At 37.1% G+C, this 15,545-nt stretch overlaps 1 protein-coding gene across 1 annotated transcript in view; it reads right to left on the bottom strand.

The window, feature by feature from the left end:
• LOC147497632 (DNA-directed RNA polymerase III subunit 1-like) overlaps positions 1–11,715 on the bottom strand; it is a 58,109-nt gene extending 46,394 nt beyond the window's left edge. Inside the window, 10 exon segments of the mRNA XM_086562951.1 lie at positions 965–1,105; positions 1,184–1,349; positions 1,415–1,563; positions 1,649–1,864; positions 7,898–7,997; positions 8,475–8,587; positions 8,722–8,846; positions 10,953–11,106; positions 11,193–11,472; positions 11,575–11,715. Coding sequence (XP_086419077.1) covers positions 965–1,105; positions 1,184–1,349; positions 1,415–1,563; positions 1,649–1,864; positions 7,898–7,997; positions 8,475–8,587; positions 8,722–8,846; positions 10,953–11,106; positions 11,193–11,472; positions 11,575–11,648 — 1,518 coding nt within the window. The 5' untranslated portion in view covers positions 11,649–11,715.
• Between the last annotated feature and the right edge of the window lie 3,830 nt (positions 11,716–15,545).

Below are 15,545 nucleotides of genomic sequence, written 5' to 3'. Positions count from 1 at the left end.
ATTGTAGATGGGATTAATTTTGTGCCATCCTCAAGGAAACACAAAATTTCTTCAATCAAAATAGAGTTTTGGGGCATTATGTCTCTACCATTCAACAAACCTCCACTAATTTTCCAAAAATGTTCACTAAGTTTGCGAAAATCGACCCTACGCTTGGTGTTTCTTGGAGGCATTTTTTCTGTTAAACGGTAACACGGTGAGTAGTGGGTGATGAACAGTGACGCAATTTTATTTTGTTTCTTTTGACATACAACAAACCGATTGATCTACTACCTTTGTGTAGATGCTTGAAAATTGTGCTAGCTTCTACGAAACAGATTGTTTTGACACAATACCCTACAATCTGACAAAACCCTTCTCGAACCAGTTGACGCCTGACAGACGAAGCATTCAAGAAACCCAAATTCTTCTTCTTCTTTCTTTCTAACCCAAGAAAGAACCGATGTGATACCAACTTTGATGTGATCTAATACCCGGACGCTTTGATTAGACAATCCAACATCAATTTAATAGGTAGAACTCTAAATTACAATTAGGGAAAGGGGAATAATTCCTATAAGCCTCTGCTTTAATACTTTTTATTAATCCAAAAACAACCAACCTCTAATCTATTACAAGTCCTTACATATTGACAACAAAGCAAACCAGACGAGGAGCAACTATATTAAAACAAATAAAAGCTTCTCAAGTCCTTATTCAATTAGTCCAATTTGAATCAAGATTGTTTTCAGTAATTTTGATTTAACCAATTAGGCTACAAGTAAAAGAACTTGCTTTGATAAGTTATTGTGTAGGAGTCAACTAGGTAAAAAGCTCTTAAAAATATTACATTATTAGCTAGATTATGACGAATTAAATTGAAATATTTTCCGTTTGCTTGATATACAGCAAAAGGAGTTTGCCAAACAGAAAAACCTAATAAGTAAACAGTACAACATAGCAAGTAAAAATCTCCTGTGCTTACCCCCATCAGTGTGAGAGCCTCGGTTCGAGCTTCTTCTGTCTGAGGAACATGCATGTTCATCTCATCTCCATCAAAGTCAGCATTGTAAGGATTACACACAGATTCATTGAATCTCAATGTTCTCCAAGGCATTACCCTTGCCTACAAGTAAATACTAAAAACATAAGGTAACCTTAATGGACATCAAAGAAGTTGGACACAATGAATTGAAGCAATTACTCTATGGGACATGATCGACATCCGATGCAAGCTTGGCTGTCGATTAAAAAGAACAATATCACCATCTTCCAGGTGGTGTTCTACAATATGACCATATTTTAATTCATCAGCAGCACGTTTCCTAGCAGATATTTTAAATGCCTGCAAAGATAGTACAGAAATTTCACTGTTACAAAAGTAAACAGATTGACAATAAGAGGAGAGATAACTGAAATGGCAATAGTAACTCACATCAAAGTACCATCAGGATATCTGATAAAATTTGCTCCAGGATATTTTTGAGGTCCATTGCGCACACATTGCCTCAACTTTTCTAAATTGTGATGGGAAACTCGTTCAGGATATGTTAAGATCTGAGCCATTAAGATGGGGATTGCCACCTGACATGCCAGAAAAGGTTTTAAGTTAAAAATTGAAAGGGAAGAGAAATTAGTAATGATTGAAGCTACCCCAACAGTTGTTGACCTCTGTAATTTTGAGATTAGGATCAGGGGAGATAACAGTCCTGCCAGTATATTCAACACGCTTGCCAGATAAATTTCCACGAAAACGTCCCTGCTTCCCTTTGAGACGCTGAACAAACCCTTGCAAAGGCCTAGATGGCTGCATACTTGCAGGCACACCCCGTACATCACTATTTATATATTGTGCAACCTCAATCTGAAGCAGCTCCCAGTCCGCCTGAGTTTGAACAGAATTTAAAACAACATAAGCATTCTACAATTGCGTAGAACACATAAATGTGGAAAGAGTAAAAGACATCAAAATACCAAGTTGAGATGCATCCTATATTGTAGAGTAAAAGTCCAAAGATAGTTAATAAATTCTATAAGCTATCCTCCAATGCAACTAGAGGTCTCAAAATGGCCCTCAAACCCTTAGCCCACCCGCCCGCCCCGACCCGGCCCATGGGCCGAAAAAGCTCTAAAAATGAGGCCCTCACACATTCATGGGCTGGGCCTACCCGGCCCTCAAGCCTTTGAGGGGAGAGTAAGGGTCTAGACTTTGAAACTTAAGCCCTCCCTTAAGCCCGGCCCTCATTAGGCCCTCAACATTTATTACATATATTTTAATAAATATTTTTACAATATATTTCATTTTAGCATTAATATGCTAAAAATCACTTAAAAGAAAGTTTATCTATTAAGTTTGCCAACCTTATAATTTCATTATAATATTTTATGAAATGAATTTAACTGATTTTAATTGATTAATACAATTTTAACAAGTTTTTTTAGTAGTTTGAAGGTTTAATTGTGAAGTGCATTCGATTTTATCATTTTTAACTAATGTTTCTAAATTTATTTTGTAAATCAAATGTATAACATAGTATCCGGCCCTCACGTTTGGCCCTCATGCCCTGCCTTTCAAGCCCTCTCGAGAGGGTTGAGGGGCGGGTAAAGGCTTCGAAATTTAAGTATTGACCCGACCCACCCAGCCCAGCCCTGGAGGTAAATGAGGATAGGGCTGGCCCTGCCCTCAAAGCATGAGGGCTTCATTGTTTGCGGGCCGGGCCAGCCCGGCCCGACCCATTTGACACCACTAAATGCAACAACTCAATTTAAACATTAAGCGGCCATAACCCAAGGTAAGTGCTCCCAGAAGAGACCAGGGAGGTGATACATATGTGGCAGTCGTGATAATAAGGAAGCCCAATCAGTCATGCAGTCAAAAAATACTTACTGTTTTATTTTTTGCTGGTGAACTTAAACTTCACCCCTGTGAGCAGCAAAACAATACCCACATATAAGCTGCTACACGACTAGCAGTCAAGGCACTATCTATTGGGGAAGAATATGATACCAGAGTGCAGAGCTCCTAAAAAGGGTGGGGAAATAAGACAAATCACCAACATGACACTTACTAAACTGTTAATGACTACATGAAACAACAGTAGCTTAAATGAGTATTGATAGAGTAAAATTGTATTGTTGTTAGTGGAGAGGAAAGAGAATGAGGATACGGCCTTATTAGTTTTGGCCTTGTATCACATCAAAATATATATGAAAAATAAGAGTTTACAATAATAGAAACTTCCTAAAATATTCGGGTCGGGGACACTGCCCCCAAACCCCCAATGGACCATCCGCACACAACGAAAGTAGCATCCTGCGGCCCAATCCTTAAATCCCCTTGGGAGATGTCCTCTTAGAACTTTAACAGACAGTATCACCAAACCACCTTCCCCGCAAGAAAAGGTGTATTTCAGCCAAGAGGCTTCTAAAACAGAGAGTACCACCTCAACTAAGCCAAGACGATTTTCAAAATCTACATTGCACATAATGTGGTCTGACTGGGATAAATGCATTTGCAGAGGGAAAGAAAAAGGACAACAGGTACAAAAACAGAATTTGGGAATTTTCAACAGCATGCATGAATTGAATGGAAATAGACATATGTTACAGGGACACGCCATATTTTAGATAAACCCATGCCAGATATGTATCCATGAATCCGTGTCGGACACAACAGACACATTTTGCATGTCATACACCTCAATTTTCGATATTTCACCGTGTCAAACACTTCGTATCCTTGTCGGATACGGACACACATCCGTGTCAATGAAACTTAGAAATAAACAGATGAAGAAGGCCTAAATAATTTCAATTATCATAAATAATCCTCCTAGAACAAGGTATTGATAATAAAAGAGAGTAGAAAAGAATCTGGTGTTCTTTAAGAGGTAAGAGCGTACACTCTAATTAGCAATTGAACAATTATAACAGGATTACAACAGTAACAACTTGAGGGCTGGAAACACATTATTAGATATTAGACAAAGTGAATATGAATAGCCACATAAAGATATCCCTGCATTTGCTTCTATATGAGCAATATATGCATTGAATAAGAAAAATCATGTGCAAACACAATGACCTTAAGAGTATAGCTCGCATCAAGATTCAAGATTCCAAGACTTCATCTCAGTTGGACTCTATTCTAATCAATACTTGTTGGTGCAGTATGGTTTCTTAGTGCCTTCTAAGGAGGCTCTTCTGCGTAAGCGGTGGGATGGAAAGCAGTGAGTGGCCTAAGGGGTGCCAACCTCGCCTAAGGGATTTCTAAGTTCCATGTGAACTCCTAGTTAACCCCCTCTAATATATGTCTTATTTCCATCCTTTTTATAGGAATTTTTGTAGTGGAAAGACCAACTAATTCCTTGTGATGCAAAAGCAATATTAAACTTAATCTGAAAACTAACTTGGCCAAAGTCCTACAACTCAAATAGGAAAACTCTCGACACAATTTCTAATTCGATTAGAACTGAGAAGCTTTCAAATTCAAAATCAAAGAAAATCCTAGAATAACCCTATGCTAAATAATCCCAAAATATCAACTAAACCTTATTCTAATAATCCCTAAGCCATAACCATGTAGAAACAAATTGAAACTATACAGGATAACTAATTGACACAACGTATAAAACGATTAGAATTATCTAAATTCAAAATTGATGAAAACCCTAAAATAACCATATGCTAAACCTTTTGGTAACCATATAAAAACCAATTGGAACTCCCCCCAATGAGTTTGACGATGAGGGGGGAGGTAAGCATTCTTTCATACTTAGCAAGCACAATCTTTTTTTTTTATCGGTAGAATTACGATATATATAAGGAAAAACAATTACAAAAAGCATGAGATATCCAAACTACAAGTAACAAAAAAGAAAAACTTAAAAAACGAAAAAGATCATTCCCTAGGTTCCACACCTCGAAACCTACTACAAAGAAAGAAAAAGAAAGAAAAGCATCGGAATCAGAACATGAATGACTCCCATCTACACACAAAATACTCAAAAGGAATGTCTTGGGTCTCCTCATGCGCCTTAGACCAAAAGAATAGAAAGCCGTTAATGACCATAATGACCTCTTCCAAAGATGCCTCAACTCCCTCAAAGTGTCTCTTGTTTCGCTCCAACCATAGCAAGCACAATCTTATGAGATGGCATCTTATGTAGAGGCTAACTACCCAATGTAAAGACATGTCGACCACCAAGCAATAAGTCTGCTCCATACACGACAAACAGCTCAGACACTATGCTGCCAAGTGGTACCCAAAACCAAGTCACTTTAATCAAGACTATTCACATGTCAAAGAACAAAATCACTGAAAGCTCCAACACGAACACCGATTCGAACAATCTCTATCAACTCCTAAAACTCACCTAACTCATAGAGAATGCACCTTATTCGGTCGATGGTATACCATAGTAGTCAAGCCAAGTGTGACAATCATGCAACGTGAAATTAGAGAAATGTTACTACCATTAACCAAACCACATGAGCTGGACATGTCATAGAAACCAGTGGATTATATAATTTAGCACTTTGTAGAAATGCATTACCACGTGTTGATTGCGTAATAGACGACACATATGTCATAAGCATAGGGAATCCTTTATATGCAAGAATAATAATTCCCTCATATGTGTATTCTAGTGGTTCCTCTTGAGGTGTCTATGTAACAATAGTCAAAACTGGCTTCTTAGGACAGTTCACCTGAACATGACCCTATAGGCCACAAGTATGGTATTTAATAATTTTCTTAAAAATTGTGGGACTGGCCTCTCAAACATGGCATGGAGGAAAGATAGCTCATTTTCTTCTCAGACCGACATGCAGATCTATAAGTTTCCTCCAATGTATTATCCCGAACATGGATGAAATCATAGCGAATGTCTCTACTAAAAGACCATGTAAATGATGTCGGATGCAGACTTCCCCACCCTTTCGAAGGTTGCATCGTGATTGTAGATAGTAAAACGACTCGATATACTCTTGCACAGACTTTACCTCCTGTTTCAAATCTTGCAACTTCTCATACAATTGCAGAACATAATTAATAGGCACAAATTTAGTAACCAAAGCTTCTTTCATGTGTGCCCATATAATGACTTGACCCAAATTTTGATGTTGTCGTTGTTAAAGAAATTGTCCACCAAATCAAAGAAAAACCTCAAAGTCTAGCAGTAACCTGAACAACTTCCCGATCATCCGACATATATTGATATGCAAACACATTCTCAATTGTGGCAATCCATCCAAAACACACCTCGAGTTCCAGTATACCATGTAAGCTCTGGAATATCAGTGGAGGACGATGCAATGAAATTGAAGGAAGTGAATTATCTATGACAGTCGTTCCTACTTACCAACAAATTTCGCTATTCGGTAAAACGTGTATCAAGAGAAATCGCCAATCTACTTTCATCGGGTTAGCCTCCTGTGGCTATGTTTTTCGTTTTATTTTGTTTCTTTGTAATGGTAGGCTTTCTCGGCCTACTTTCTTTTCACTTTTAATGAGATTTCAACTTTACCGAGCAAAAAAAAAAAAAAATCATCCAAAGCAATAAACTTCTCATCATAACCAGATATCTTTTTCGTTATATCATGCACACTCTAATGCTTCAAACTACAAGTTAGGTTCCATGATTGTATTAGCCATAAGAACTTTTTCTTTCAATTGGGCTGGAAAAAAGAATGGACTGATCTTGTACTAAATAATACCGAAAAACTTGAGCCTAGTGATTGTAAGCTGATTTACGGGCTGAGAATGTTTAATGAATTGTTTGGATTGGGTGAGCTGTTTAGAATAAAAACTAATGGACTGAACTAGGTATCTATGGACTGGTCTGGAGGACTGGTATGGGTTTATAACGAATTATATAAACTGGGCCTACGTGGAATTCTAATGGGATGCTAAAATTATAACTAATGGGATAACTGAAATTTAATACTGAAATTCTAGAACGTGGGATGCTAAAGTACTGACTGAACTAATTACTGGGCTGGACTTGGCTTGGTGGATTTAAACGTGCTAACTGGTTGTATATTTATGAGATAAACACTAATGACAACGAGAAACTAATTGGAGAGATTATGAGGGAACAGTAAGTGTGGTGAAGAATACGGAGACTAGAAGGGAGAAAAATAAATAAATAAATGAAAGAACTATCACTCACTGTGGGGTTAAAAAGATGGTAGTGGTGACATTGTCTTTCCGATTTTTCTTTTTTTTTTTCTTTTGTTCTTTGCGACTTAAGTTCCTTTCTTCTTCTTCTCTCCTAATTTTCTAATTTTCTGGTGGAAGTTGCAATGGTTGAAAAGTCTAAAACCATGATGGATTGGTGAAATGAATTGCGGAAGCAATTCTTTTTCTCTCAATACCAGAACTTCAATGGCGTTGAAGCCTTGAACCCTAGCTCTTGATACCAAATTGATGCACTCGCAGTTGCAAAGAACAAACGCAACATATTCTCAAGAAAACTAAAACCCAATATTCAATTTAATCCAAAAAAATAACAAAGGCCTACAACTCCTTAAATAGGAAAACTACTTGACACAACTTCTAATTCGATTAGAACTCTCTAAACCCGAAACTAACTAAACCAATTGGAACTGAAACCGAGGGTGTAGAATCCTAGATAATATCACATTGACTCTAACCATGCCAGCCCGTTCTGCTTATATTCTAACCATGGATAAGTTTCCAAATTTGCAATTCAAACAAGTACCGCCATAGTTAAAAAGAAGATGAAATATATTTCACTTTTGTGTTAATTGTTCGATGTATTTTCCTTTAAATTTAATATCTGAACATTCTTTAAGAAATGTCATAAACGTTCAATTAATTAATATATTAAACACTAAAATTAATCAACATTTAAAAAAGGGAAAAGGAAAAAGGAAAAGAGTTCCTCGGATATACCAAACATTTGGATGTGGAGCCTGTACACTGTAAATCATTCCTAAGGCTCGCATTAGCTTGAATAATCGTTCTTAATTTAGATGTCACGTCATTCTCATTACTGCAAGAACAGAACCACATAAACTTTTATGAATTATACATTTAGAACTATACTGCTAACAACTATGTTTAGAAAAAGTGAGAATGGGAGATCTAGTAACATCCAGCAGAAAATTGGAAAATGGAAAGAACTATATTCCAGTATCAACAAACTACGGAGATCGATGGCTTGACATTTGCGACTTTGGTCTTCACTAGCTGGGAATAATTATAGTGAGCTTGTGTGGCACTTCCACTTTTATAAACTTTGTGCCACTAGGAGAGAGAGAGTCTTCCAGAAGACTTCTCTCTTTTACTAAAAAATACAAATCCATGTAGATTGCTCTAGTATATTCTTCCTTCTTGCTGTTTATTCTCTTTTTATTAATAGACCTTATCCTGTATACTTCTTCCTTTTAGTCAATAGATGCTAATTTTTTGACCAAATAACATATTTAGGAGACATAATAACAGAGAGAGATATTAACATTGAAACAACCTATTTTGTCCACCATCCATAATGACGGAAGGACGGATTGGTATAGGTGGCACTGGAATATCTGTTATGATGAGTTTCTCAGGCCTATCCGAAAGATATAGCACTTCACAGTCCTGTAACCCAACAAAAAGAAGGAATGTTATTTAAGATTAGACTGTACCACAAAGAGAATGTTTGCCCAACGTATTACATATTTATTCTTCACCTTTGAGAAAAACAATTAATTCCAGGGTTTCAAAGAATCTACCTCATCCAACATCTTTTTAAAAAGAGCAAGAACTCTGACAGGGTCGAGAAATTCTTCGCCAGTATTTGCAGCTTTCCAATAATGAATGATACGCAACACAGAGTTTTCTTTTTTTTTTACCATCCCTACATTACAATGGCAATGTTAGTAAACCACAAACTAAAAGAAAATTATATCTAAACGGGAAGTGTAAGTACTTAGTCCCATGTGACTTTACAAATAAAAGAGCATGGCAGCCCAAATTTTTAGGCTGGTTAGGCTGCTTTTCTAAGCATCAAAATATCAAGGCTATGACAAGAAAAACTGGAAAAGCATCAATATAGGGTGGGACATCAAACCTATAAACTGAGTGTAATCTTTTATTTCCACAACAATTTATGACATAATAATGAGTGAAATTCCTTGAGGGTAAAGTGTGTGGGGCCCTAGTAACACTTGATAAGCTGGTACAATAATGACCATGCAAAACTCAAGGTGTTCTCATGTGACAGTAGAAAATACAATCCACCTATCCTTTGAACATTAATACACTTAGAAGGTACGGAACAGAATGATACAATGGATAAAAATTCAGAGAACTGTGCTACCAACTGACCATGACTGGAGTGCATAATCAATAGAAGTAGAATCAATCAATCAAAGAATATTCTACTAAAAATCATCGAGGCTATACTAGCGCAACATTGTATTGGCTATGGACCAAAAGGAACAACAGGCGATCTAAAAAACGGTTCAAAGGGTGATGGCCAACTACTGATATGGCTGAAGAAACATATAAAAATGAAATCTACAAAGCAAAATTGACACTCTTAAAGACACTCACAAAACAAGAAGCATCACAGAAGGCGTAGGACGCAACATACATCTTCAACAGGAGCAGCTCATAAAGTGTGCATGCAACCACACGAACAAGGAGAAGTGAAGATTAACAGTGATGGGAGCAAGAAGATACTGAGAGCAGGTTATGGGATTTTAAGAAACTGAAGGTGATTTTAAGAAACTGAAGGTGATGCCCAATGTTCGTATACAGATACAGCCTAGGGGACAACTGGACTAGCAACTCAGTGCTGAGAACTACGAGCAACACAATGAAACTAGAGCCATGCTACGGAAAAGGACCCAACAGGGTGAGATAGCATCAGATTCTCTCAGGGTAAGGCAATTCTGATTAGTAACAGCAACGAGACAATACCCTGGAGCAACCCCAAAAAAAATTACATAAGCGACTTGAGAAATCAACTGGAAAGATTATATTTCTAGATTTTAGCAGAAGCTTGAAGAATGCAACGCAACAGAGCTGCAGACTGATTGGCATTGCCTAAAGAACCACCTAAATGCAGCTTCTTCTTACCTCTTTTCGACTCAACACTCTACAAATTTACACTAAAAAAACTATGTAAATATATCATAGAGGATAAGCCTGGTTTCAAAACATACTAAGGAGTGGAATTTAAAATTATGACCAACAGATGTAAAACTCATTTGTTGATCAATATAATTGAAACGCCACTTTTGCTTTTTTTCACGACCAAACAAAAACCACTCCAGTTTGATCCAGAAACCTAACTGCCACAACTTTCTCAGAAACCCCATCAACTTCTTCTTCATTCTTCAACCACTCAATTGATTTCGTCGAAGAAGTATAGTATCACCATGAACATGAAATCAGTGTCACCAATTTAAATATTGAGAATGTGTTTTGGAATATATGCATAGGCAGAGAGGAGAGGCAAATGGGAATCAGAGAAAGGGGATGAACGTGTGCAAAGATCTCTGAATTCATTGTTTCCGACCATTAGAAAGAGGGGCAGATGGAGGAAGATAATAAACAAAAAATTCTGGATTGCAGTGTTTCCTTATACAATTCTTTTGGCTTTGCTCCGTTTTTTGCAGAAGAGACACCATAGAAAGATGTAGAAGGAAAGATCCTTTCACACACAAAAACAAAATGTCAATAAATTCAAAATTACACAAACCAAGCACATCCTCTTAAGTTGTATTAAAACCTCATGTGAAAAGTAAAGAGCAACAAATCGCAGCCTTAGCATAGCCACTAGCATATAGTAATTTTTTCTAAAATAGAAGCTGCTATTTCTTTCTTAGTGATCCAGCAAGTAAAGAATAGTAATTACAAAAAACAACAGCACATATTTTAACACAATGAATGAGAAGCCACCGCGCACAACGCAACTTTATAAGAGCAAAATGCAACACAGATATCGAAAGAATACCATTCACATATCCACAACGGGAGCAAGCCGGTTTACACTTTTTCAAGACTTGCTTTGCTAATCCATTCTTCTGCAAAGCCTCCATTCTTGGATTCCGCATTTTTTTCAAATAATCTCTACGTTCCTTCTCTGTAAGAAGTATTCGCGCACAAGACTGCATGTTATTATAAAAAAAACAGTAAGCATCAAATGAATAAAAAATAAAAAACCACACGGGGCAAAAGAACAGGAAAACCATACCTTACAAATGCACTTCAAAATGTTTATAATAGAAGCAAAGTATCCAACATTGTATACAGGGAGTGAAAGGCTCAAATATCCAAAGTGGCCAGGACATGATGTAAAATTCCCATGGCATGTTGAACATGTACCAGTCTTATTAGCAGGACCCATTCTAGAATCAAGTAAACCGTTATTTTTTGGTTTTCGAAACTCATCATATAAAGCACTTGAAAAAACTTGGCATTCAGCTGCTTTCCTCATTTCATCTCCAGAGAACATTGAGAAATTCACACTCTTACTGCCCAATACACATATACATAAAACAACAACAATTAAATAATAATAATAATAATAATAACACAATACAATACAAAAATTATAAAGTTATATTCTTTTTTACATTTTACGAGGACCAACATCTTCGATATAAGGTTCTTTTGTGAACTGCAATCTGTCTTGAACAACCAACGCCATTATTTGGTGTGGGAAAATAATTGTGTAAATAAATAAATAATGGGTTTAAGGTTGAATTGGGTAAATATTGTGAGATGGGCCCGTTAAACTGTCTTTGGGCTTTTAAAGGACCAGGATCTCTCTTACTCATTTTGGCACTGTTCTAAAAATTGGTCTAGGTGGTCTCTAGTCGTTAGGCGGTGCCCAACCGACTTACCTAGGCCCTAATCATTTAAAAAATCGGTGGACCGACTAGGCGGGTCTAGGCGAACCGATTAGGTGGGCTAGGCGGCCTCTAGGCGGTCCAGTCAAGTTTGTTTTTTTTTTTTTTTTTAATGATTAAATGTCGAAAAATAAAAGCCCGTGTAGGCATAAAATTTGAATGAGTTTAAAATACTTAAGTCTAATGTAAATTATATGCCACTATAACAAAGAGTATGTTTTTATATGAAGTCAATATTCCTCAACTATTACGTATTTTTGTAATAAGTATCTTTGTTTATGTTTATTTTTTGAGTTATGGTAAATAATTTTCTACATTTCTTGTAGTATATGTGTGTATTACTATATATATTAGGAAAAAAACCGCCTAGCGCCTAGCCCGTCTAGACGCTGCCTAGAAAGCCTAGGCGCTCTTTCACCACCCGACTACCGCCTAGCGTTTTTTAGAACACTGCATTTTGGTTTAACTTTCTAATTTGTAGATTGTACTAGTATTTGCCCGTGTCGTCTGCGGCAAGATCTGTGGCGCTTTCGGCGCCCGACGCACATCCGCCTCGTCAGACGCGATCGAGACATGCGCGCCTTTGGTGCCCCAGACGCGCATCCGCCCTCCGGTAAAACGAATCTCACGCTCCTTTGGCCCCGAGCTGATTCCCCGGTACTAAAAAACTCCAACCGAAGCTTGACTAAAAAAACTCCAATCAAAACCCATTAGAAGCCCGACAAAAAAAACCCAACCAAAGTTCACTAAAAGTCTAGCCGCATTTATTGACTTCAATAATGATGCAACACTCTTGTTCCACACTAGTAAACAACCCACACCTCATAAGCCCTAGGATATGCCACCTCATAAGCTAGATCCAAAGGTTATGGGGTGGTGTTGGATGTCCAGCACCACCCTTCTTTGTTATATAGATATTCATTGAATCCTTTTGTATTACCATATAGAATTATGAATTGTAAATGTAACTATATAACTCGAGTATGGTTTTTTTTTTTTTTTTTTTTTTTTTTTTTTCGATAATAGTATGATTCTCTTCGCTTGAGTTAGAATTCTTGGAATGGAGGTCATTTTAGGAGTTGATGATGAATGCTTTGAATTTATTTATAATACATGCATGTTCACTTTAATTTAAATCTATGCTTGAATTCTTCATCGATGTTGCGTTTCCGAATTAAGTAATTGATGTGATATGTGTCTGTGTTTGTTTGTACTATCTGAGGCGAAATATTTTCATTATAGTTAGTCGGTTTATACTATATTATAGATTATAATACTTATTTATTTTGTTCAATTGTTTTTTTTTGTAGCAATGACTCATCGGTCAATGAATGTGTCTAAGGTGATGAAAGTGGAAGAATGTTGAAGAGATTGAGGAGAATGCCAATGAAGGGGAAGTCGGAGGTAACAGTGACGATGAATGTGAATATGAATATGAATATGAAGATGAAGATGAGGATGGTGACGATGATGATGATGGAGAAAACGAGGGTGTCGATGATGGGGGAGACGTGAATGGTGGAGATGGTGATATTGTTGTTGACGGAGTGGTAGGAAAAATGCCTCAAAGAAAAGGAAGAGGGGGTGGAGGAAACGATGACTTGTATTGCTAAGGCCAATATCGCGGTGGCCCAACGGACTCGTCCCTTTTGTATAACTATTTTGCGCACGTGATTTGTGATGTCTAAGATGAGAATATAATTTCTTAATTATGACCTTATTTAGTTATTTATTTACTTAATTTCGTGCGCAATTTAAATTTTTGTATTTTATTGTTTTAAGAGCGCGGTCCACTAAAGTGTGTTCAACACACTACGAAGTTGAATCAGTGGATCATCATGGATGAATGCAACGCGTTCGTTGAGAGGTGGCATCAAGAGATGAATAATTTCCACATGTCATTTGGGGAGCTGACTATCACCTTGGATGACGTGTCCCAGATTTTGGGTGTGCCGATCATTGGAAAAAATGTTCATAGAAGTATCAATGAGGCCTTGAAGCGCACGAAGGCGGAGCAATTGCTCCATGAAGTTCTTGGGATATTGTTGGTTGCGGTGAAAGAAGAGTTGGAGAAATCCAGGTTTACGATTAGTGTGAGGTCGGAGTTTATCAGGAAACAGTTGGTGAAAAAATACAAACAACCAAAGGTCGAGAAGAAGGGGAGGAAAACTATTAGGACGAGGTCGAGTATAAAAGAAATCCAATGTGCATTAAAGGGATATCTTCTGTATTTTTTTGGTTGTACCCTCTTCTGCGACAAGTCTGGACATGCAATTCTCATTGTTTATTTGAGGTTGCTTAGGGTATTGAAGGAGATAAAAGAGTATGCTTGGGGTGCCGCTATACTTGCATATCTCTATCAACAATTGGGGACTGCAACATGTGTTGATGTGAAATCGATTTCCAGCTATTTGACTCTCCTCAAGGTAATTGTGTTTTTTTTTCTTTAATTATTGATCTTAGCCCATTTTGTTGAGCAAATGCAAGTAGGCAACTGATGTAGTACATCAATTCATAACAATTGATAACTAAGTTTCACACGCATCCGACCAAATGAACCAAATTGCATCTTCAAAGATAATATCCACACAAATTTATGATGAACAACGATATACATCTTAATCATATTGCGAAAAAATAAACAAACTTGAGAGCATTAGTGTTGAGTAACATGTCAATAATTTCTAAATATGATAATCAGAAGAGTGACGATGTGAATACCTGCCCATAGTACAAAAATGGAGCAAAAACAAGAACGAAAGCCATCCCAACTGCCACTCCCATCATCAAAAACCTCCCAAAACCTCTAAAAAATCCTCCTCTATAATAATGTCTCAACAAATACATAAAGTACACTGGTAATGCCACGGAAAACAAATGCTTCAAACACAACAACAATGCAAAAACAAAACCCCCCCGACAAATCTCTTCCTTCCTCCAAAAACGAAAGTGATATCAACAAAAACCCAAGAAGAAACCCATTCTACTGAAAATGCATGTGATCTACAATAAACAAAGCCGGAGAGCACACGATCAAAACCAAAAGCATTCTCCTTCTCCAAACCCTAAAATTTCTACTCAATCTATAAACTCCGTAGTAGAGACATAGATTAGAAACAATAACACTAAGTCTCTGAAAGTAAATCACTGAGTTTGCACTGTAGTTCAAACCCTGATGAAGATTTACAATCTTGGGATCGACAAAATAGGCGAAAATGGAGAGAAACCACTGGAAATAAGCAAATAGTGGTGGATAATCGAGAGTCCATGGACTTGTTTCATCTGAGTACCATTGAGAGAGAGGAAGAGAAGAAGTGAGAACTAGCCAATGACGATGAACTTCGAAATCACTACTTCGGTATGAGGGAATAAGAAGTTTTATACAGGTAGCAATGCCCACAAACCAGAATAGGTCCTCCATGATATGTTAAAAATTTAGGGATATAATTAAGGTTTGTGGTTCGATATTCTTCATGTTATCTCCTTATCGAAACCTGTAAAGATCACATATAGCACACAGAAAAAAAAAAATAGGAATGATACTAGTCTTTGTAGGAAATTTGATGGACTTTTACACTTATGGGCTATGTGAAATAATGAGGCCCAGCCCATTTGACACCCCTAAATGTGCGGGAGAAGCTCAACTCCATTTCCTTTCACTACTCCACATTCCTCCTCCCATTCACTCGGAGACA

Source organism: Coptis chinensis, chromosome 5, assembly GCF_015680905.1.
Source record: "Coptis chinensis isolate HL-2020 chromosome 5, ASM1568090v1, whole genome shotgun sequence".
Classification (NCBI taxonomy): Eukaryota; Viridiplantae; Streptophyta; class Magnoliopsida; order Ranunculales; family Ranunculaceae; genus Coptis; species Coptis chinensis.
The sequence above is the reverse complement of the archived record's forward strand: the minus strand, read 5'-3'. Positions and strand labels throughout refer to the sequence as shown.